General features: G+C 36.1%; 2 protein-coding genes across 2 annotated transcripts; one reads left to right on the forward strand and one right to left on the reverse strand.

Annotated features, from left to right (window-relative positions):
- Positions 1 to 792: 792 nt before the first annotated feature.
- On the reverse strand, positions 793 to 6,795 carry LOC141622946 (oxysterol-binding protein-related protein 3C-like). The gene is made up of 11 exons (XM_074438974.1): positions 6,421 to 6,795; positions 5,389 to 5,482; positions 4,617 to 4,733; positions 4,447 to 4,519; positions 4,246 to 4,364; positions 3,947 to 4,068; positions 3,115 to 3,291; positions 2,734 to 2,878; positions 2,112 to 2,290; positions 1,615 to 1,871; positions 793 to 1,236 (listed from the first exon to the last, which is right to left on the reverse strand). The coding sequence occupies exons 1-10, from the start codon at positions 6,519 to 6,521 to the stop codon at positions 1,625 to 1,627; spliced, it is 1,374 nt and encodes a 457-aa protein (XP_074295075.1). The 5' UTR covers positions 6,522 to 6,795; the 3' UTR covers positions 793 to 1,236; positions 1,615 to 1,624.
- A 4,911-nt stretch (positions 6,796 to 11,706) lies between these two features.
- LOC141622947 (uncharacterized) lies at positions 11,707 to 14,715 on the forward strand. Its single transcript, XM_074438975.1, has 4 exons — positions 11,707 to 12,479; positions 13,108 to 13,211; positions 14,155 to 14,284; positions 14,407 to 14,715. Exons 1-4 carry the CDS (start codon positions 12,369 to 12,371, stop codon positions 14,443 to 14,445), a joined length of 384 nt encoding a protein of 127 aa, XP_074295076.1. The 5' UTR covers positions 11,707 to 12,368; the 3' UTR covers positions 14,446 to 14,715.
- The last annotated feature ends 11,291 nt before the right edge of the window (positions 14,716 to 26,006 follow it).

Here is a 26,006-nt window from a genome sequence, read left to right on the forward strand (position 1 = left end):
AGATGTATAGAGGAATTCGTGGTGCGATCAAATTCAAAAGAGGGACGACCATGGAAGAAGATGGATTTTCACCTGGTTGATCTATGTTTCCAAGTACCACATCTCCGACCCCTATCTAGTCTTCGTAGAGTATGAAAATTGGTTTTGACTTTTACGTATGTCTTACTCTATATAAATCCAATTTTCCAATACTCTAAAATGTAATACGTCACCAACTCACCATGCATATGTCGATTAGTTGACAGAATTATAAGTGATCCACGAATTGAGTTTAAATCCGTCAGCTTCATATTTACCCTTATAACTCCATTTCCACAACAAAAAAAAAAAAAAAAAAAAAAAAAAAAAATGTAAAGCGCCACTCTACATATGTGAGTGAGATTATAATAGCTTAAATTTTGAATAAACAGATACGGAGTAGACTGGTAATAGGGCACCAAGTAATTTGTGAGAAATACTTGCGTCCTCCTAGAGGACGTCCTCCCTATACTCAAATGAGGATTTTACAATATTTAATTCCTATTTTGGTCATCCTCCTTTGAGTGCAGGGAGGACGCAAGTATTTTCCGTAATTTGTAGTGGCTATATCTCTACACTTGAGAAAGCAGATGCGGAATTCGAAAATGTAACTTTCAATCTGACGGGTTTTTGGTCTAATGACATGATTCTAGGCTTGTTGCTGAGAGCGTCGAATTATAGATTCTTGGAATGGCCCTTTCAAACTATTAACAGTTGCCAGGCTTACGATGAATCGGAAAGAACATATTAGAAATACTATAGACAACATAACCATTGCTTGGAAAATAACCCTTTATTTAAGGTGCAACAAGACATTAGTCAAACTTCAATCTTGAAAAGCAATTACAGCTTCGAAAGACATTAATAAACACCATATCGAAAGACCTAAATTTTTTGGAGAAACTAAGAAATACAAAACATACAAGCACTATGCCAGAAAAGTAAAGCTAACCTAGTATAACTAATAAGTAGCAAGAAAATGTCAGTAATACAATTAGACAAGTCGGAAAGATGACGAAACAAAACAAAGTTATATCTGGGAGGATGCATAACTAGGGGAACCAAAGCGATCATCCTCAATATAATATGATGGGCTATACAAATATGAATATGCATGTCACGCTTCTCCCTTCACTGATAGGGACTTTCGGACTGCCTCAAAAGGAATATCATATTTTGGCTCTTCGTTGCACAGTTTTAAGATTTGATGTAGACATGCTGGTAAGAAGAAAATTGTTGGTAAATGAATTAAAAAAAAGTTTTAAAGCATTAGTTGAGAAAATAGACGTCAATAGACCTCTGGATAAAGGTAATGTAAAACAGCCAATGTAAAACAGTCAATCTGGCATTCGCAAAATTAATCCCCTCTTGCACCATTGATTACCCACCCTGGTTTGGCTTATTACACAGGATCACTCAACTCCCAAGCCCTTAGATTTTTTTTTTTTTTTTATTATTATTTTTTAAAACAGTGAGCCCTTTAGATTTTGGCTCAACAAGGATGATTAAAAAAAAAAAGGCGTAACATGCCTAATGCTACAAAGAATAATGATACAATCGTAATTTATCTTGGAGTAGATTGCACAGAAAACTCACCTCATGCACCTCATGCAGCAGATGAATCACTATACTGCCATGGGTTGAACTCCTTGTTCGGAGCATCTTCTACCTCAACATTATCCGAGCTATCCACAGCTGCACGATGCTCAGCATACTTTCCATTAAATTGATAGATTTCTAACTCGCCCCATGGGGTAGTTGTAACTTCTTCAGTTAAGTCAAACCATTTTGGGCTAAACTTATCACCCTGGGCTTCTCGAATCCTCTTTTCTGCTCTCTGCCTCTCCTCCAAACTGAAAACGGGAAAGGCGTCAGAAATATTAAAAAAAGAAAAAATTTACATCATATAACAGGTATCTATTTCCAGGAGAGACTGATAGTCAACCTAAGTTTGTATCCCAAGAAATTTCAGTATGCACATGTGATAAAAAAAAATCGATGGGAACATCAGTATACACCACAAGACTTAAATCCCTTCATACTTGGAAAAACTTTTATAGTGTATTCAAAAGAAAAATAGCAAGGCAAAATACCTGCTCTTCTCTGCACCGGCCTTGGACAGATCACCCATCTCAAGAGCAAATCTATCTGGCCGTAAACGTGAGTCTGATGCCAATAGCTTCTTAGGGGCTGTCTCAAAACTGTTGATCTTGTGAGCAAAGTGAGTGTATTGAAATTTGTCATTTTGGGGGGTATCTGCCACATGCCAGACCTGCAAAGCAAACTAATCACACGCAGATATGGAAAATGAATGATGATCAAACTAGGAGAAGCTTAACATTAAAAAGTCTTTCAGTCCATTGAATTACAATGTAGCTAGATCAAGGTAGTTAGATCTGTGGCACAGCAGTCGCGACTCATAAAATACGAGGGGCTAGCTGCAACAGCGATGAGATGAAGGCATCTCGTAGCCAGTAGGTGTCGATTAACATGTACGAAGTAGATTAAATATATATAAAAACAGTAGTTATAAAATGAGTTCAATGTCTGTGTAGACTGTTGATGGAAAAAAACATCAGTCTCAAGTGACCAATTCTTGACAAATCTAGATTATAGAAAATAGCCTTCAAATTTGAAGTCAGACGAGTTATGACTTCTCCTCATAAAAAAATGACGTATGAAAGAAAAAAAAACAGGCACTGCCAAAATATTAACCTCTTTCAATTCCGTGCCAGGAAGAGGCTCCCCTTCTGCATCACAAGGCTGGTAACTCATTGACTCGTTCCATTTACCAGTCATCAAAATTTTAGGTTCCTCATTAGCATCATACACGTATCCATCCACCTCATAACGACCAGCGCTGCGAGGAAATGTGAGCTCAAGTAAGCCAAAATACACAACATGACAAAATGTCTTGAAACTCAAAAAGGATGTGTTAGCATATTGCCAAATGTGATAAACATATAGCTAGCAAAACACTGGCTTTTCATAGCAAATACTCCAACAAACTTATATCAGTGTTATACCAACAAAAAGAGAAGTGGCAAGATTGCAAGAAAGGCCCCAAAAGTTTTGCAGGCAATAGGTTAAACATACCCAAACCAGCCACATGGTTGGAAATAAAGCACAACTTTATCCCCTGTAGTTAAATTAGTCATTATCATCTCGCCAGGTGAATCAACCCATGTTCGACCAAATATCAAGTTGTTGACTTTAGTAAGAGGTGGAACTAATTCCAAAACTACGCCATCTTTTTTCAGCGTCACACGTGTCCTGCATCCATCATTAACACAAGAAAACATATTACCATCACTACAAACAAGGATGGTTTCAACTTAGGTGTTTCTCAAACTACTATACTTCCACCAAATACTATGCATACCAGCAGTATATCATTTATCAATCCAGGTGAAAAGATAACAGACAATCCTAACAATAAATAAAAAATGACTAGTTTATAAAAACATAAACATCAAACGTTTCCGACAATGTACAATTGACGGGCAACAGCTTTGAGTATCATATCAATTAGATTCTGAGAATTAGAATTTAGACTTTTAGAGAGGATTAGAAGCAGCACAACAGCAAAAGTCTTAGTCTCAAAAGGAACCCTGACTAGGAGGACACGAAAAATAAAGATAGGTAATAAGAAAACTTTCACTATGCTTCCAACATAAGAAATAAGCATACGACTACCTCCTAGAATGGAACTAATACATATCGCAATTCAGACCATGGGAACTAACTTTCTTTGAATTTTCATGGCCAGATTCACCCTTGAATTCTTGAGAGGAGCATGCGATATTAATACAACAAAGAAAGGGCTAGCTTCGCAAAGCGACCCAAGCCACAGATGGAACGGAAGCCTAATTCTCAGCTACTTCATATTACCAAACACCAATACTTCAAAGAAAAAAATGATATTTACCTTCCAACAGGATAGACATCGACAGAATTGCCCAGAAATTTGGTTTTCAGCTTTGATGTAACATCATATGTAAAATGCTCATTTTCAGAGTGCCCGGCACTCATAGGAGGATGATGACTCACCTATATCACAAAAACAGAACACCACCACTTATCACTCAGAAGAACCTAGTCCCCTTAAACACTTTTAGGTCTGAGCAGCAATGCTCAAGGCACTAGGATTTGTGTAGCATTGAAAGCTACATTCAGGTTTATGCAAAATGACAGGAGTCCATAGTAAGTGATGACATTAGATTATACCTGTTCCGATATGAAAGAAATCCCATGATGATTTACCATTTCATAGGTTTCACCAAGAATGGGATTAAAAGGTTTCCAAGTGCGTTGATAAGCATAGTACACAGAGATTGCCCAAGATGCTGCAGATCATAAAAGGAACATTAACTTTACTATCAAATGATAATAGAGCAGACTCAAAACTCCACAAAAAACCCTGCTCACCAGAATACACAAGCCGCATATAAGGATCTTCACAAACATCTGCTTGATCTAACAGGTAGCAGTATTCCATAAGCTGCCAGAGCAACAGATTAGGTATGGTATTAGTGACAGTCCAACACAAGCTATCTTCGCCAACATAACACTCTCATGGAGAAAGAGGATACACAAACCTCAGCCATTTTCTGCAGCATAGTCATAGGCTCAAAAATCACAACAGGAAGTGTTACCATTGATGTAATATCTGCTCCAACATATTTTTGCATCATTCTCCAGTAACTATCTCTGTCCTGTAATAAATAACTTGAAACGAATCAGTATTTGACTGCTGATTCCGGTAGCAGCCGTAAATAGCTGTCCAGCTCCAGCCTCCAAGTCTTCAACTAAGCAGATTTGTCTCAAACTCTCAGTGTCTACATGCTTAAAAGAGTAACAAGTTGCTAAAAATATTTAACCAAACAGATGGGTTTCAAAAGAATAACTCAAGTTCTAATAATTAACTTGTGCAACAAACGGGCCTTTGCTAGGCTTTATCTCTTAATTTAAAATATAGGAACAAAATCAATCCACTTCTTTTACTTGTCCATAGAGACACTCAGGGAAGGATTACCATTCAACACAAGCATGTCATTCTAATTTTCCTAACTCGCAACGTCACAACATACTTCTAGGGACAACATAGGACTAGGGGACAATTCATTAAATCTACATGAGCTTCTCAATAAGGCGACGAGTGGCATATTAATAATCCAACATGAGATGATGTCATCAAAATCATTAATCTTATTGCAAACCCCAAAGCAAATCACCGAGTTTGAGGGATTATTTATACGAGTTATGTGAACCAGGTGCCTGAAGTTCAAGATCTTACAGATAGGGGTTGCTAGCGGGAATACAGCATTATAGCTAACTAATTAATTGAATTGACTAAAAGAGAACATGAACCTCTTGCCTCCACCTTCCTCTCTGAGCCTCTTCTTCAGCGTCATCCTGCCCTCCTTCCGGATTTATTACTTCCAGATTTTCATATCCAAGTAAACTACACAATAAACTCACATCATACACATAAATCAAATGTATCATACTACATAGCAATTGTGACAAAATATCTAAAATTAACCCGTTCACAAAATTTAACTATTTAACTAAATTTCATTAAAAAAACACAAACTAAGCTCTAACAATGCGAATTAAGCTCAACATAATAACAAATCAATAATAAAGCTCAAATTCAGCAACGGCACCGCCAATCAACAAATGCAATCACGAGTCAATGTAAATAATCAGCTACTTGGGCGCCAATTAGGCTCAATTTCATTCAAAATTGATGAAAACTCATAATCCAACCCTTAGACTAGCATGATCGAGAAAAAAAAGCGAAGTAAGCTACAAGCCTACAACAATACGAAATAAGCTTAAGGTAGTTAAGACGATACCAATCAAATCTAAACACAATTTATCGAACAATCAGCTACTTAGACGCAAATTAAGCTCTATTTCATTCAAAATCGTTGAGAAAAATCACAATCCAGCACTTAAACTAGTAGTATAATTTAACGTATCATGCAAATCAATCGATATCAAATTTTCCAGCCAAATTCTTCCATAATAACGAACATTAATTCACACTAAACAACGAATTCAATCACTTCAACTACGATGAGAATTAAGCTCAAAATCACTAAAACATTCAAATCAAACTTAATCGGTCAAAAATCAACGGCTACTAAATTTTCCGCCTAAATTCTTCCATAACAACGAACAGCGAATTCAAACATATCATTACATCGATAAGAATTAAGCTCAAAATCACTAAAAATAGGCGAAAAACAACGAATTCAAACCCTATAACTAAGAAGATTCACCAAAACATTCAAATTAAACTTGAAACAATCGAAAATTAATTTCCGTATAAAGCGTAATTCGCAACACATGATCAAATAAACAAACAAAAAATGAAAACGATAAGAAATTCACCCGTTGACAGATCTATGCATGGCGTTACTGAACATGGAGAATCCAGAAGATACGGAAGCGAAAAATCCTTTGTTCTCCAATTTCTTCTTAGGGCTCGGCATCTTCTTAATCGTAATAATAATAATTTATTGCAATCGATAAATAATTGTGCAGATTAAATTAAATTGAATTGAATTGGGAATTGATGAAGATGAGGAACCCTAGATCGATCGAAAATTGAAGTGATTATATAGTTGGAAAGGCGGCTTCGTCGAAATTTTCTGGTTATTTCAAACGACGATCATTATTAATTCGTTCATTATCGTTACTAATTGCTTCAACATTTTGAAATCCTTTTAAATAATGCGAATAATTAATTATATGCGGAATAATAAATTGTTATTTCGACTCATGTCTTAATTATTTATGGGTGGTGATTTTCGCACTATTTTACTCATTATAGTACACTTTTGACAATTATACCCTTCTTATTTCCCTTTTTATTTTTTCTCTCTAATCTCTCTCTAATGTGTTCTCTCTAATTAAGCACGCTAATTCTCCGTAAATAAATTATGTACTGCATTGATAAATTATGTACTTCATTGAAATTTATTTTACACAAACACATTCACGGTATTGATAAATTATTTTTACAAACACATCTAATGCATTTACAATACGGTTACGTATTACCTTGAAAAATAAATCTAACCCGTTATTTCATACTTCGTTGAAAAAAAAAAGCTAATTAAACTAATTACTCCATAGTCCGTACTGCGTTGCTCTCCTTGCTCCACAAAGTGAAAATTGGTTTGAGCCTTTGAGGGGAAGTGATAGTTTGAGTTTTAAATTGAGTTTGAAGGTTACACTTATTTCTCAGAAAGTAGGTTTTCAAGTAAATGAGGCTGTAGTATCTTGTGGAAAGAATAGGACGGTGATTCCCCAATTAATTTGAACATAAACCCTAATTAAAAAGGCTACAAAACTTTAATAAATAGTCAATTTAATTATTAATAATGAATAAGTGAATTAAATCCATGCTCTATAATAAATTAATAATCATTCATAATTGAAGAATTTGAAAGGGGTTGGAGGAAGTTAAGGATTTAGCAATAGAGAGAAGGGAGAAATAATTAAATTTGATGATTTTTAGTCAAGGGTAAAGAAATGGAAAAATTGGTGTAAAAAGTACTGTAATGAGTAAAATGTGTACTGCGAAAATCTATTTGTATTCGTAAAACATACGGGGAAGAAATGATTGAGACAATGAGATTAGATTGGTCTCTGGAGAGACGGTCTCGACATAAATTTATTGTTTTATCATCGCTTACTCATTACTTAACCATTTTGAAATCTTTCTAAAAAGCATTGACAAATACGGAGTTATAATAAATTGTTATTTTCATTTGGATTGGATGATACTTGGAATTTGATAAAATAATCGGAAAAACTTAACATTAGATACAGGAAGATACGTTATTGGGACTTGGGAGTGGTGTGTTTGTCTCTAGCAACCGTGAGATTGAAAACACGTATCTTAAGCTTAAGGTATTTTTAATCCTACATAGGCCTCGTGTGAGTAATGTTTTTCCAATTGGTCTCATAACATCTCACTTAACTTTGTCTCGTTTTGACGAATATGTTTAAATCCTCCATATATCTTTTTTGGAAAAAAATGATGCTTGTCTTAAAAGTAAAACATGTCAAATAATGTCACACTTGATTCGATGAAACAAACTTTTTTTAGTTTCGCAATCATTTTATTTTTATCTCATTTATTTTAACTCATTTTAAGTTTTAATATAGAGATATTCGTCTTAAATAAAAATCCGTCTCTCGAATATTCAAGCACACCAAAGAGATTAATAGTCAACGAAAATTCTATACCCAAATTTCAACTTTGCCTGACTGGTAAGTTGTACTTTGTTGAATAATGATATTGATATTTTGTTATGTGACTATTGAAAACTACACTATGACAAATTGACAACAATGACTTCGTTAGCGACTTCACGTGATCATACAACTCATGCTTCTGTACCGCATGACGGCATGAGGTGATCATACATTCATTTGCACATCTATCTATACAATCTTATTAAAATGAAATTTAAAATGTACTCCCTCCTATTCCGGATAAGTATCTCATTTGGACAATGGCACGAAAATTAAGAAATATAGTTAAAATAATGAAAATTATTGTATAGGGGTAAAAATATATGAGTTAAATAATGAAAAGTATTGAATATGATGGGTTATGGGTGGTTGGGGTGGTAAATAAAGAAAAGAGCTAAGGGTAGGAAAGTAAAAAAACCATGTCCAAATATGGCAATGGGACAGTTATGTGAATAGACGAAAATGGCAAATAGGACAGTTATTTAGAATAGGAGGAAGTAATATACAGATCAATTAAATTACATCTAACGTTAGCAAAAAACCACGTCATTTACTATACATGACATGTCAAATTTTAATGTGACGAGGATCAACTTAAAATTTTTGTATTAAAATATATTAATAAATTAATTAAAACTCTTTACATTACTTGCTACCATCATTTTTGTTATATATTTTTTCCTATTTAATTCATTTTTGTAATAAAACATATTAATAAATTGATTAAAACTCTTTATAATACTTAACACCCACCAAATTAATTAATATTTTTTTCTATTTAATTAATTTTTATAATAAAATATATTAATAAGTTGATTAAAACTCTTCATATTACTTAATCCTCACCATTTTCATTAAAAAAATTTCTTATTTAATTCACCTCTTGAATTTCTCGGCATTCAATTATCTTATTCCACAATACCACAAAATACCCTTAAAGTTTGCCACTTTGCACGAAATACCCAAATTTTTGATCCGTAAATCTTAAAAAGGTCATAACTCATGTTTACGAGTTCCAAAAGTGACGAATTTTTTTCCCAAATAGCTCATCTTTCCGAGAACTACAATTTGGAAAAAAAAATTGTCGCATTTGGATTCCGCTACTAGGAGTTATTGTGTGTCAAAGTTTTTTCGACCGAACAAACTTCGAGTGAGCATATCTCCTGGTCAAGAGTTCCAAACTCGTCAAAATTTTTTTTCAAATCGTAGTACTCGGAAAGATAATCGATTTGAAAAAATAATCTTCACTTTATGAGTTCGTAAACACGAGTTATGTCCTCTTTAAGTTTTCCGGATCAAAAATTTGGGTATTTTGTGCAAAATGACCAACTTCAGGGGTACCGCGTGAATTATCCGTAGTTTATATTCCTTCATTTATTTATTTAATACCTATTTTCCATTTGTCCACGAGTTTCTAAGTTGTGGGCTATATATTTTATGCTTTAATTTATTCTTTTGATTATGGTGAGTACAAATATATTTGTATGTTTATTAGGATATTGGGCCTATACTAGGCCCGGCTACCATTAGGGCTGGCCATTTTAGGGTTAGGGTTTCATTAAGTTGGGAGGTATTATAAATACCAGGTATTATAAATACCTCACCATATCGATGTAAAACAACAACTCAATAATACAATTCTCCCTTATGCATTTATCTCACTCTCTATAAACTTAACACTTAACATGGTATCAGAGCCTCACGCTCTTGAGGCCTAAAAACGATCTTCCGCCGCCCTGCCGGAGGGACTAATGAATTAGGGTGCTCTCCGGCGGGATTTTTTTTTTTTTTTTTAAAAAAAAAAAACTCTCAAAATATTAGTGCCGATAATTGTATGCGCATACAGCCATATTCATTCATTCATATGATTTGTTTTCATCTCATCATTACTTATTGAAGGGATGACTGATGATGAGGTGCTAATTTTGTGCGTTGTGTTTCGACTTTTGTCGATTTTCCATTTTTTTACCTAGAATAAATTGCCCAAACCTAAAAAAAAAAAATCGTGATTCTTCTCTTTCGAAAATCATCAATTCTGACCAAGGTAGCACTGAAAAAAAAACTGGCGAATTACGCACTGAAAAAACTGGCGAGTTACGCACTGAAAAAACTGGCGAGTTACGCACCCAAAAAGACTGGCGAGTTACGCAAGAAATTGTCTGGCGAGTCCTATACGCACCCAAAAAAGAAGTGTCTGGCGAGTCCTATACGCAATATCTACTGCCTTGCGACGATGAGAAGTTTTTCATAAAGAAGATTCGTGAAGATTTGAAAATCCATGTTTTTATTTTAATTATTATCTGCTTGTATTTTTCTTGTTTTCCAATCGTAAAGTTCGTAATACACTGCCTTTACAATTGCAGGAGGGTATTAGGATACTGGGCCTATACTAGGCCCGGCTACCATTAGGGTTGACCATTTTAGGGTTAGGGTTTCATTAAGTTGGGAGGTATTATAAATACCTTACCATATCGATGCAAAACAACAACTCAATAATACAATTCTCCCTTATGCATTTATCTCACTCTCTATAAACTTAACACTTAACAATGTTGTTATCGTTCGTTTTGTTGTTGTTGTTGTTGTTGTTGTTGTTGTTGTTGTTGTTGTTGTTGTTGTTGTTGTTGTTGTTGTTGTTGTTGTTGTTGTTGTTGTTGTTGTGTCTATAAAGTATATTTTAATTTGTTATGTTGTTGGTTTTTATGAATTGTATGCTTTATATTTAAATTAATGTTTTTTGTTTGGTGCTTAAATGATTTATATGTGACAATGTTATGTTTCGTTTGTTAAGTTTTTGTCATGCTAATGTTTTATCTTTTGGTCAATATAATCTATTTTTATTATATAAACTTTAAAGTATCATGAAATATATGTGAATGCAGTTAAGCAAAACATCACGTGGGTAGTTTGAAGAGAGAAAAAAAATACAAAAGACACAAAAATGAGGTAAAAAAAAATGTAAGATATAAACTGATAAGTTATGGATTTATTGTTTATTAGTAGACAGATTCAAATAAAAGAGCACATATTTTGTGTCAAATGTCAATGGGTTGAAAAGTTTTTAGAACAAATTTTAGATAACAATTTTGTTCAAATAACGATAATTGATTTCATAGTCTCATATTTGTTTTCGTAAATGACACAAAAAAAATTGTCAGTAAATTAGAGTGGGGTATTGAAGAAGAGTATCCCTTATTGACAGTAAATACGATTTTATTTGGGGTATTGAAAACAAGTTAATAGGTAAACGACAGACCCCTATAAGATCCGACTCGTTGTTGACCCACCCTGATGCCGGTTCCGGGTAGACCCCTATAAGGCCTGACCAAGCCTGTTTCTTGCACCGGGCCAGTTTCGGGCTCCACCTAGCTAAGATTAGCACGACTCCGATTCAGTCTGACCAGAATGTCTGACCACCCCTAATACACCAAAAAAGAATAATTTGTGTTGTATCATTGTGTGATTGTCATTACTAATTCAACAACAATTGAACTCATATCTATATCTGTGGGGAAGCAAATGCTTGCGCTGCTTGATTTGCGAATCGTAGGGTGATCTTGTCGCAACAACTGGTCATTTAGGAACCTGGAGATACACTGAACCACCCATTTTGGTTGATGTAATAGGATGCAGGAGGCGTATCGTGGCCTAGGATCGTTCTTTTTTAATGCTTTTTAATTTTTGTGTGTTAACTTCCATTCTCGTTTTTTTTGGTTAATTCCGCTTGTTGTTAACAAAAGAAAAAAAAATCATAAGACCCTCATCTAATCACACTTTCTCTTTCCAACATCTACTAAACTCAATTAATTAAACCCCCGCGTAATCTCCTAAATCATCAATTAATTAAATCTCTAATCTCATCAATCAATCTCTTTCAGATCCACTACTTGCCCTCACTCTCACCCAAGTTGTGATTAGATTTATACCAATTAATTTCTCAATCATTTTCTTTAGCTCAACCACAAATCCCCAAGAAAAGACCCATCTTTGTGACTGATTTACCCGGATAAAATTATTTCATAGAACCCTAAATTACATCAATTTTAAGTTGTTAATTTTGTTTAATTTTAGGGATGAAAGATAAGAAGCCAAAGAAATTGCAACAACAACAGCAACTTCAGAATGGTCATTCTGCTCCTTTTAAATTGGGCAATTTGTTTGATCCCGATGCTTCTTGGGATAAGGTTCGGATCCCCTAGAGTTATTTTTTCGTCGAGCTGACTGATTTTTTCGTTGTTACTTAAAAGCGGTCTTACATAAGAGTTTGTGTAAAGCGGGTTTTTGATAACCGCTTTTTAAGTTTTTGTACCCACATTTGTTGGTTTTGGATCCGTTTTACTCTATGTTAGTTTTTTGGGAAGTTACATAATTTTGTAGAATGAATTAGAATTGTAGAGATGGGTTAATATTTAATTGCAATTAGAATCTGGGTTTGATTTGGTTTCGTGATTGTTGATTGATGGAAGATGTTAATAGTGGTAGGTGATTAAGAAGATTGGATCATCTGCTATTTTGTTGACTGTAGATAACCTAAAATCGTCTGTAATGGCAATAGTTAGTCTTGTCTGAGACGGTTTTATGTTAAATTTATCGCTAGATCGTTTCAGATGAGAATGTGGATTAATTGGAGCTTAGTATTATTAGTCGGAGTTACTCCATTATTTATTGAAGCCATCTGCTATTAGTATCCCACAAAAAATTGCACACTTACCCATTGATGTGTTATTGGTTATAGGGAATGAAGGAGGGTTTTTAGTTTGAGTCAGAGGTAATTCACATAGGAGTAATGTTTGCTCTATCGTTTGGGTCCAGGATCAACTAGGAGACGTTCTACATTGGATGCGACAACTGGTGGCGATTGTTTGTGGATTAACCTGGGGTGCAATTCCTTTGGTTGGAGGTTTTTGGCTCATGCTGTAAGTTGATTCAGCTTATCAGTTTCCTTGATGGATCATAACTTGGTTTTTATGCCTTCATGTAATCATTTACTCTGCACCGAAAAGGCGAAAACTGTGGAATATGATGCTTTAGATATTGTTTTTATACCATGTTTAGCAATTCTTTGTTTCTTGAGATTGCTTTTATACCATGAAGTGAAAAATGTCACTTTTCCTTCTATTCGACATATGATGAAATAGAGACTTGCTTTTGTCACTGTTCTTTCTATTTGACGTATGACGAGTTAAAGATTAGCTTTGATGTGTGCTGCAGTGCTGCTATGTCTTGAGCTGTAGTCTCATCTGATGAATGTGGTTGTTTCCATTTCTGATTTAGCTAAAGGCTCACTGTTCTTTCTTTGGTCCGCGATCAGTTTGGACTTATGCTAAATTGCTCACTAATCTCATCGTGCTTAGTTTCATAGTGAAGCACTCCTGAGTCCCGACATTTACTCGGATCTTCTCCGTTTGACTTTGAACCAAAGTTGTTGGAGATGAAAAACATGTGAGAGAAGAAAGAGGCCCATACTCACATTAGAGTCTTTTTTTTGTGTGCGTAGTATCTTACCCTAAATGGAAATGTAATGAATTGGTTTAAATGTCCGAGAATGGGAGTCCTGGACTCCTTGAGGCGTGCATAACGTTGTACTCCCTCTATCCCGGTCATTTGTTGTCCTTTTCCATATTGGGGTGTCTCAGTGAGTTGTTGTCCTTTCTATTTTAAGAATGATATTGATGAGCAATTTGATCATTCACACTCAATTTGTTCCACCTGTCATTTAGTAATTGGCCCTTTCCTCTTTCCTTGGCCTTTGTGCCAAAACCAAAAGACAACAAATGACCTGGACGAAGAGAGTATTTGTATAAGTCTTGTGATTGAGTAATGATTGGTTTCTTGTCGTTTGATGGATTGTGAATACAGTTACTTGGGACTTTCATCAGCCATCGCTTACGCTTACTATGCATTGATACTCAAAGTTGATGAGGAAGAATACGGTGGTCATGGAGCTCTCCTCCAAGAGGGGCTTTTTGCCTCCATCACACTCTTTTTGGTATTACCCTTTGTTATATTTATCGTCACACTTTATCTCTAGGATTTCACATATGGTTCCGTCCTGAATACATGATTGACGAAGTGTTACTGAAACCATCGTCTTGTCACCCCCTATTACAGCTTTCGTGGATTCTAGTATACAGCGTGGCTCACTTTTGATTGGCTGGATAGCAGCAACAAGTTACAAATCTTCCACATTGATAGCACGACAATTCAGTGAACTAAGCATCAGATATTACTCGTTACCGGTTTGCCACAAACATACTGAAGAGACTGTGAAGAGTTAGACGATTCTTTACCAAATGTATTTGTTTAACAATTTATTTTGGTAGCTGTTACAGTGTTGAAACAAACTGCAGCTTCTTGAGTTATGGAATGCTCCGTAGTTGCTTGTTTTGACTTTGCTTATTCATGAATGTTTTGGTGGGTTAACTCTTGCATATTTCCTTCAAATCTAAGTAATCTGGTACAGTTTCGAGTACTGGCCCAGTGGCCCTTGGGATCGATCCTAGAATGAAGCACTGGAGAACACTTTTGTCTCTCGGATTGGACACAAAAAAAATTATAAGGAAAATGAAAGGGCGTCATCGGTGTCACTCAATTTGGACGCCACTCTCTCACATGGGGTGAGTGGGGACTCCTTCAATTAAGAATGCATGTGAGAAGGTGACACCCAATTTGGACGTTACCCGGTGACACCCTATCACTGTCCAAATTATAAAGCAAACAAGTCCAGTATTTTTTTTTTGTTTTTTTGTTTTTTTGACAGAGAAAAAGGACAGCTAACCACATCCCAAACGTTACCTAACAAGCTACTTGACTGAGTAACACTAGAAACCCGATTAGCAAATCTAGTGCTATAAAGCCAAACTAGTGTTCCTTCTTCATGCAGATTTGTGCCAATTAAGTCAATTTCCAATTTTTTTGTGAATCACAAAAAGATACTCCTTTCGTCCGAGTTATTTGTTTACGTTTTTTTTATTATTTGTAATGAGAAATTTGAGCAAATGAACATATGATTAAGATAAAGGGAGTATTGTATTTTGTATATAACTCTAAATGTCAACTCTTATCCCCTAAAAAAGTCCCGTACACCGTATAAGAAAACTACATAAATGAATATATTCCGTAATTGAACAATTTATTTTTATAAACGTAACAATTTGCATAGATAATATGACAACTTATCTGAAAAGTGCCCCCTTTTGTATCAACTAGTCTTTAAACCCGTGCACTGCACGGGTGGTAATAAAAAGTGGGATTAAAAGTATAACTTACATATTTTTTTATTTATTAAATTAATAAAGTTTATATTTTTAAAATTATTATCAGATTACTCTGACATGTTTTTTTTATCTAGACCTTTTAAATTATGAAAGACGAAATCTAAAAAGTGTATATAAGATCATCGTAGATATCGTAACGTGTTTATTTACACAGTATACATTTAATTTTACTCACTGGAGTATATATATTTTGACCAAATTACCCCTTTCCTTTGTTCTCCTCGATCACAATTCTCTACCTTCTCTCATTTCCTCTCTCACCCACTACTATCGCCTGAAAGTTTGAAATCAGCATTGGCCATCACTGGTCGACTACCTCGAGACCCCACTTAATCCTCAACCGCCCAATACCTCTATTCCACTTAGCCTTGGCAAACAGATCAGGCCGTGTCGTGTTCGTGTCAACTTTAAACGTGTCACCACTACCCCAACTCTAACTCAACCCAATTACAAAAATGGGTCACTTGTCCCAACCCATTTAATTTTTCTATAACCCAACATGACCTGTTTATCCCATTTATCTTTTATCCAGTCATGTTTAACTCATTTATCTTTTAGCGGACATTTTTAACCCACTTAACCTGTTTAACCAATAAACTAAAACTTTATAAAGCCTATTCCCAAAAATGATGAATAAAAATACTTATTTTTAAGTTGTTTGGGTTGATTATTGATTCAACGCAAATATATGATGATATATGATAAAAGAAGTATTCTATACAAATTTGAAGTTATAAATGTTATTAAAATGTTAATGTTCATATATTTAGGTGTGAAATAATGATATGCTTAAAATATATACAGAGTAACAATTCAAATTGACCAAACTTAAATGTAACTGGTAAAATCTCTATATATGCTAAAAACATATATTTTTTGGGTTTTAATAACTAACTTTTTTTTTTCACCAAAAAAAAAAAATAACTATATTTTTTATGTCAAGTAATAACCCTTTTTTTGCCTAGTATTCCACTTATCAGTCATAAACCTTTTTTTCCCATTACCTCGAATTATTTGCGTCGTTTATATTTTGACACAAGTAACAAACTTGTATTCGAAATAAAATTAATTAGTTTCTTTTTTCTATTGGTCAGTTGGTTATTATGATTCATTGATCCCCGAACCATTTTATGTCATTTATCCTCACAAAACTTTAATTAACTATTTTTCCATTCTTTTATATAATAGTTTCATGATTAATAAGTGACAAAATGATATTCTCTTAATGTTCAAGCTCCGTAAGCTACGAAAATGACTCATTTTTTGCTATATGTTTGTATTGGTTATACTTTTGAGTTATTACTCCTCCACTTCCTCTGGAGTAATATTTTATCGTAATATCAATTTAACAATTAACATTTTTTCTTTTCATATTTCGAACTAATTTTGAATTGACTGGCCAAAACGTGACTTGATCTGACCCTTTTTTATTAGGGTTATTTAATAAGAATACTCCAACCTATTGGAGTACTTCTCAAAATACTACAAAGTCTATTTTAACTGTCAATATACCCAACTTTTACCTCTTTTCTCTTTTAATAGAATTGGTCATTCGTCAACCTATAATAACAGGTAAAAGATAGATCTTCATCTTCTTCCTCCTCCCTTTCATGTTAAACTGCAGATTTTTTTTGTACAACTATTCCCCTCTTTTTTTCTCTCACTTATTGTTGGCTACACACAAGCCCACCTCACCTGTAGTATCTATCTATATCTATAAAAAGAATTAGTCTTTTTTATTCATACTTGTAAAACTTCTTTCGACTTCATCGCCCAACAAACCCAAACACCCAAATTAAATCACACTTTTTAACTTCAATTTAATCAATTCTACACAATACTCATTTATTCAATCATCTTTTTCATTCATAAATTACATAAATGGTGGGATTTTTATGGGTTTTTGAACCGAATAAAAAGTGGTAGATTTTTATGGTATTTACTACAGTACAATACCAAAGTTAAAAACCCCTCTTCAAAAAAGATTGGTAACATACCCTTTGAACATAGGAATGAGGCATCAATGACCGTATAAGAGCATGATAATTATTCGTCTGTTTCGCCGATTTCGATTCACAGCTATGTGAGTCAAAGTTGGTGGTGGTGTTCACTGAGATTATTATTATTATTTCATGGAGATAAAGATTCATAGCTCCATTTTGGGTCTTAATTTATCTCATAAATTAAGGCTTTTTGGATGTTGGGATTATTAGTATCTAAGTAAAATGATACTCCTTATGAAGGAAATATTTCAGATCTAGAACAATTAAAGTTATTTGGGTATTTCGTTTTAGGATTAATTACTTGATTTTAGAGACGGTCTGAATATTTTTGATGATTTGCTTAGTTTTAGTCTTAATTACTTTGTCTAGTTTTAGGATTAATTACTTTGTCTAGATGATTTTATATGTTTTGGAGAAGATAAGTGGAGAAGACGAGAACATCAATGGCGTTTCGGAGAACATCAATGGCGTTATGGTGTTTTGGAGAAGAAAGAGGTTAAAAAGAGGAAGCAACTTGTTTAGTAGGTAGCCCTTCCACCCGTTTCAATAAAAGAGAAGGCGTGTAATAGTTGGGTATATTGGTAGTTAAAATATAGTTCATATTATTTTAAGAAGCACTCCAATAGTATGAAGTATTCCCATTAAATAACCCTTTTTATTAAGGTATAACCCGTAAATATTCACTCGTAGCCCATAACACGAACAACCTAAACTCAAATGATTCAGCGATTTAGAGCCAACCGACACAACTGTCATCGAGTCAAAAAAAAAATTGTGTTCAAGATATTAAAATAAAAAACATATTGTTTGTGATGTTCTTAACGAATTTTAAGTCATGAATGTTACAAAGTATTGAATTATTGTTAGTTTATATATATTAAGTGGCAAAAAATGATATGATTAAATATGAATTTAAAATACGACATGAACTTAAGACAAAAGCGTCATAAAATGTTTTAAACTTGTTGTGTACTAATCGTGACACGATCCATATAACCCGAACTCGTGGTGATCGACATGTTTATTTTTAAGTTTATTTTGTAAGTTTAATTCAATTATTAATCATGTATATTCTAATTACTAAATGAATATACGATATATAAATTGCGGAAGCGATAAATAAAGATCGAGAATTAAACCTCCAGCCATTGCTTATCGGTATTCCTGAACAGCTTTTAAAACCCGAATAAAGAAATAAACCCGTTTCCGTCTTTCCGATATAAACCCTTGCTGCTGTAAAACCCGTCTGCTTAGTGTGCCTTTTTCGATTTCGGTTCCGAACCCTCCTTCTCACTGATTTAGATGGTGTATATTTTCTTAAGGGAGAGTAGGTTTGATGACCTTATTAATCAGAAATTGTGTTGCATTTATACTAATCTTGCCATCAAAGATCAGTTAGAAACATAGAGAAATGGGTGAGTGGTTGACTGAAGAAGTGGGAGACAAAATAGGGCAGTTTGAGTCCATATTTTGACTGCCAAAATAATGGGCCACAACTTTAGTATTTTCAGTAACTGAAAAAATCCAACACATTTATTGTAAATATCTATTTATAAATTGGATTAAAGAGTTTTTCAACTTAAGAAATATCTTTAGCTATCTATTACAGTAACTCTAATTATAAAGTGTGATGAATAGTACCCCCAACCCCAACCCCAACCCCCAAATGATTCAGTGATTATCCTGGGAACAATTTAAACAAACCATGCACGTCAAACACTATCTATTACGGTAAAAGTTTGATTTCGTTAATGTATTCAAAAGATAGCAGTAACTATAACGAAATGTGCCAATTTGTGAATAAAACAAATAAAAGAAATTGTAAAGTAAATTCATATTTAGATTCTTAACAACTAAAAAATAAGAGATCTTAAAAATGTTCATACCAAAAACTTTTAAAAACGATAACGATAACAAAGGTCGTATAGTGATTGATGATTTGATGGTGATAACTGATAAGCGAAGAAACTAAGGTTTCTGCATATCCGAATTGAACGAAGAAAAGATATTGGTGGATTGCTTGTATCTACTCGTTACTCGTCCACGACGCATTTAATAATCCCCTCATCATAAAACATCTTATAACTTTACAATGTATAATTATAAATTACATGGAGTATCAAATATCATGATTTGAAATATATATGCTAAATTAAGAAATAATTGTGATTATGCATGATTATTTGATGGGACATTAAGGTGGATTGTTATGGTTAACCATAATCATTTCCGTTTGGGGAGGAGATTTTACCCAGAATGATATCCAATTAAGAAATAATTGTGATTATGCATGATTATTTAATCTTTTTTTTTTTTTTTTTTTTTTTTGAGGATTTTATACTTTTCGTACTTAAAATAGATTTAGATTTAAAATTTATGTCTTTTTGGAAAAATCAACCGTGGATTAGTGGTAATCTTTTTTTCTGTTTCAATTGATATGATTGCCATTTTTAAGTCAATCAAACTAATAAATACTAATTGTAATATTTTATTTAATATTAAATTAATTATTCAGCCTTCTTCCTAGCCATGACACGTGGCACTCAAATAAGCAACTGGTTTTTGCTTTAATATAGTATATGATATGGCTATCGAGAGTAATGTGCAATCGTGTGCACACAAAAATGGTCTTGTTAGGCCCAAATTTTGGATATGGGCTGATCCAGGGAAGCAGGCCAGGAAGCGGGATAGTCAGGAGCCAGAGTAAGAGCGGCGTGCATTGAAGACGTGGGCCCGGATTCGGTGATTTACCTATATGAGAATAATATAAGGAAATCCTATTACTTACCATATTCCGAGGAAGGAAAGTCCTACCTCGTGCCAGATTAGGAATACTTGGTGAAGAAGAAAGGAACCCTAGACCGAGGAGCTCCACTATATAAGGGGCATCAATGCAAGGCAAAGAGGATCATCAAGAAATACATAAGAAAAACCCTAGCCTCCATAATATAGCATAATCGTCCACATTGTACTTCCGATCGAATTATAGTGCAAATCTTGGTGGGATTCCGTCTCCCCCCGCGGTTGTTTCCCATATCGGGTTTTTCGCGTAACCAAAATTGCTTGTGTTATTCGTTTACCTTCGCGTACAATCTAACATACATACAGAAACACAATAATCAACCAACTGTAAAATCGATCTAACGCTAAGACCGCTTTGACCCTAAATTGGTAGAAATTTACCAAAACAGCTTGGCGTCCACCGTGGGGCCTAATGGTCGTCTCCGTTAGTCGGTATACAGAACAAAGCAGCATGTCAGGACAACCAGAAGCAAATCCAGGTAGGACAGACGACGTCCTAACAACACGGGCACCGCCTCCCTCCACAACGACAACACGCGCAACCTCAACTCAGCCAGCCAGCGCTACACAGGTACCGGCTATTAAACAGAGCCAAAGCAACCAGAAAGAGCACAGACCAGAGACTCGGGTGTCGGCCAGGGTAGACAGGGGACGGGACAACCAGAGAAAGGAGGGCAGCCCAGACAACAGGCCCTAACCCCACCAAGTCATATACCAGTATCATGATAAGCGGACTAGATACCCTAGCAAGGACCATTCGAACCATGCAAAGCGAGAATAGGAGCATGAGATCCCAGATGGAAGAGGATAACAATCTCCTCCAGGCCCAGATCAACGAGTTGCGACACCAAACTCCCAGTCCGGCGACCTGGATGCGGGAAGCCAGATCCGGAGCGGTACCAAAGGAAGACAGAGAGCGGAGGCAGATGCGCATACTACCACATGACGTGGTAACCCGGTTATACATGGAAACAACACCATAGCCGAGAAGAGGCCTGATTCCAGTAGGGTTGGGGGCACTAACACCAGATGATGAACCAGCACGCCAGGAACCAACACCCATGTCAGGTACTCTACCTCCAAATAATTTGATGCGTTCTGACAACCTCTCTGGCGCAGGTATAGGAGAGCATCAGCAAGGCAGGTTGACATTTGCAGCCCCGCTAGCCAGAGAACCAGTCCCGAACAGATCAGAATATGCGTGGACGAGTGGCTCGGGTCCAGCAGCATCGCAGATGCACCAGCCGGCAGCAACAGGACAACATAATTTTGCAGGAGCTATGGACCTTTAACCGCAGGTGCATCAGTAACTCACCGGAAGGGAGGCGTATATAGAGCAGCAGTACCAGGAACTACGTAGCCTTCTCCGGAGAGTCCCAGGAATGCCACTACCCATGGAGATGGCAACGCCAGAAAGCTACGCTGATTCGCCCTTCACCGACGCTATAGTTCTCGTCGCTTTGCCAAAAGGATTCAATGTCCCAACGATGACTCTCTTTGATGGGACCACAGACCCCTGTGATCACATTAGCCAGTATAAGTAGAATATGATGGTGACTACAGCAGCGGGAGCCTCGAAAGAGGCGTGTATGTGCAAGGGATTCAGATCAACCTTATCGCGGGCAGCACTGCAATGGTTTGTTAGTCTACCCAACGGATCCATATCCTCATTTGCTGACCTAGTTAACGCCTTCAACCAACAATTTGCCAGTAGCCGCCGAACTCCAAAGCAGCCAAGTGATCTTTACAGGATTGTCCAAGAAATTGGGGAATCATTCAAGTACTACGTCACCAGGTTCAATACAGAAAAGGTTGTCATACGGGGTTGTGACACATCTACGGCCATTAACGCCTTCAGGCAAGGCTTAGATAAGGATTCAGATCTCTACAAGGAGTTGACGATGCATCCCTTTGAGAGATTTGAGGAAGTTCAGCAGCGAGCTACAGTGGCATTAAGGTTGGAGGAGGATATACAGTCTAGAAAAGGAACGTCAACCTTCGATAAGGCGAGCAGAAAGATCCCAACAAAAAAGAAGGACGAGAGAGCCAGGCCGTACAGCAAACCAAACATCAGCAAGGTAGCAGAGAAGACCCAGCAAGTGGAGGATTCTCAATATCCTCCCAGATTAGCTGAGTATGGATTCAACACAGGAATGAAAGGTTTGTTGAAAGCACTAAAGGAGTTGGGTGACCAGGTAAGGTGGCCTAAGCCGCCTACGCAAAGCCGGCCTAATGACGACCGGGACAGCAGCAAGAGGTGTGAATGGCATGAGGATATCGGGCACCGGACAGAAGATTGTTTCAGGCTACGAAAGGAGGTAAAGTTTCAGGTACGAAGAGGAAATCTGGATCACCTGTTATCACGTGGGGGCAAGCAGGATAAGAGGGAAACAGCAAACCAGGTACTCCCTTCTGCTCCGCCCATATGCACAAAAATTATAATTCATGTCATCAAACAATTGTATATACTATATAGTATATAGGATATGAAAATTATTTAAAAAAACCACAAATTCTAAAATTAATTATGATATATGGAGACCTTAAAATATAGAGAAGTTAAAAATAACAATAAAATATGGTGGTATAAATTTTATGTTAACAACATAAAATAAATTTTATATATTGGGCTATTTAGTTAGCGGGCCTATTTTTAAGGAATTCTAAAATCTATGTTAAATGTGGAGTGAAGTTTTGGAGGGAAAAAAAATATGTTATGATTATTATTTTATTATTTATATAGATATAAATATAGATAGATAGATTTGAAAATAACATTCCCAAAAAAGATTGACCCGACCAAATCTTTACAAACCTGAATAATCGAACTCGAATTAATCCGACTCAAACCCGGCCCAATGTCCCTCTTCGCCTAGTTTAGTAGACAAGCTAGAGTTCAGCGTGATTTTTATGAGCCCGATTTTGATACTTGCTCAAGGTTTTTACTTCCTGGCTGCTAAAGGTCGTCGACAAATTACTAAATATCGTCGACAATTTTAATGAACTTCCAAATTTGCCCCTCCCTCACACTCCCTCTAATATTTTCCTTTTTATTCAAAAACTACCTATCACATTCCAAAATTTGAAAAAAAAAAACCGACTCAGATTTTGAAGAAAAAAAACCCGACACAAACGTATCGACCGCATCAATTCCGTCACGAATTCAAACATTCAACAAGGTATGTGATTCGGGATTTAAAATTTTTTTGTAGTATTTTGCTTAGTTTGTAAATGTGTGACGGAATTAGGATAGATGCCAAATTAGTGACGGAATTAGGATAGATGCTTTGATTTCAATTGGATTTAGTCGTGTTACGCGAAAATCAAACGGAATAATCGAAACAATTAATCGGAAAAAAAAAAAAAAAAAAAAAGACGCAAATCTGGGCTGAGACGAAGGATTTCTTCGTCCCAGACCAGGCCCAGACGAAGGAATTGTTCGTCTCATATGGGCTTTGGACGAAGGATTCCTTCGTCTGGGCTTGGTGTTGGACGAAGGAATTCTTCGTCTCAGCCCAGATTTGCGTTTTTTTTTTTTTTTTTTTTTTTTTTTTTTTTTTTCTTTTGTTTTAGAATTTTTTTTTTTTTTTTTTTTTTTTTAAAAAAAAAATAAATTTTTTTCCGTCTTGTTTTGTTATCGTTATAAAGTAATAAATTATTAATAATAATTGTCGTTCGTGGGTTTTAAGTCGTTGTAAATATATATTTTTTCCGTCTCGTTTTGTCGATGTAAAATATAAATTAATTATTACTAATAAACTTCTTTTGGGGATATTTTGTTTTTTTTATTTATTTTTTAATTTACATAAACTTATATTTATAAATTCTTTGTTTTATTAATTTAAGTAATCAAGTTGTTGTAAATATATTTTTGTTGCGTCTCGTTTAGTTTACATAAAATATTAATTAATTATTATTAATAAACCCCGTTCCGGGTTATTTTTTTTTTTTTTTAAATTTTTAATTTACTTAAACTTATATTTATAAATTCTTTGTTTTATTTTTTGAATAGATGGCCGGTGGAGGAAATGACCGTCACGTTCGAGCTCGAAAGGGGCTCCAGTTTGAGTCTGAGGTTGGAGATGGTAGTACCGATTCGTGGACTGATGAGCGGTTGGAGGAGGAGCTGGTTCGGTCTGGTGATGTGATAGGTGAGGAGGAGTCGGGTTATGAGCGAGTGCGTAGGGTGCCACGTAGACGGAATGAGGAGGGGCGTTTCCTGCGGAGGTCGGATGGTAGTTCTAGTAGTGTGGTGGCTCCGAAGAAGAAGTCGGGTAAGGATGTCTCTTGGTTGATCGATCATCGTGTTCCTGGTGGTCCTGACTTTCCCCACGTGATTCCTAGCTTTGGGGCCACATTGCCAACACCTTATGGTCGACTCCTAATGAGGTCGGTCGACCAGTTTTGACGGGTTACCACCGGTTTGGTAAGACGAGGTTGTTGAGTTGTTGGCAACTCCCTCCGGCCGTTAAGACTATTTATGACGGTACTGGTCTTTCTCACCTATTAGATTCCATGGCCGAGAATTATAACATGCCCCTTATTTCTGCTTTTGTTGAGAGATGGCAACCCGACACCAACAGTTTTCACATGCCTTTTGGGGAGATGTCCATACTCCTTCACGATGTTGCGCAGATCTTAGGCGTTCGGGTTGATGGTAACTGTTGTAAGGTGGAGAGTAATGACGGGACGTTGGCGGATCCCCTTATGTATGTTTGTGGCTTTTTTGGGATTTCATCAGAGCAGTTGAGGTTGCCGTTAAACTCTAGGAAGAAGGTCCCTATTTACAAGAGTGGGGGTATATTGGTAGATGCAGTTTGTGAAACGGCGAGAGCTAATTGTGATATTGTTTTTGCTCGGGGGTTTTTGGCATGCGGTGTTGGGGTCGACACTTTTTGTCGACAAATCGTGATAGGTTACGTCCTCGTTGTTTCCTTTAGTGTATGATGCTTGATGGTGTACACGACTACGCTTGGGGAGCCGGTGTACTTGCCTTCATGTACCGACAGTTGGGGTGGCTTCACGTCTTTGGTGTGAAGACTATTGGTGGTTGCTTGACTTTGTTGCAATCGTGGATCTATGAGTATTTTCCTATGTTGGACCCGGTCCACCTTCGGCAATTGACCCTACTCGGCCTCGGTCGTGTTCTTGGAGATCCGTTGGTCCCTTCGCTCAAAATGCGGAGAAATTGTTGGAGTATCGGAGGTTGTTAGATGAGCTTACTTGTGCTTCCATTAGGTGGGATCCGTACGGGCCGCGTCAGGAGGAGTATCATCCTCGTACTTTGTATGCCGGTTGTATTCGTTTCATGGACATAGCGGAGCCGTACCGGCACTGATCGGTGTTTACGACGGTTTGGGTATGTGCGAGATCATACCCAATTCCATTATGAGATTGATGGCGCATCGTCCGCTTCGGGGATAGGGTACGAGGTTAGGGTTGGGGTTGCGGAGACTGATCATCTTTGGGATTCTTTGGCGGGATCACGTGGTTCGGCTTTCTCGTAAATCGAGACCCGAGTTAGTTTCCGGGTGAGACGGGCAGATTATGAGGCTTGGTATAATGGGAATTCTCACCCGTTCATCATTGATCCCGACCACCATGATGCCCCCGCGCCACATGATGATTT

The sequence above is a fragment of the Silene latifolia genome, chromosome X (assembly GCF_048544455.1).
Source record: "Silene latifolia isolate original U9 population chromosome X, ASM4854445v1, whole genome shotgun sequence".
In the NCBI taxonomy this organism is placed as follows: Eukaryota; Viridiplantae; Streptophyta; class Magnoliopsida; order Caryophyllales; family Caryophyllaceae; genus Silene; species Silene latifolia.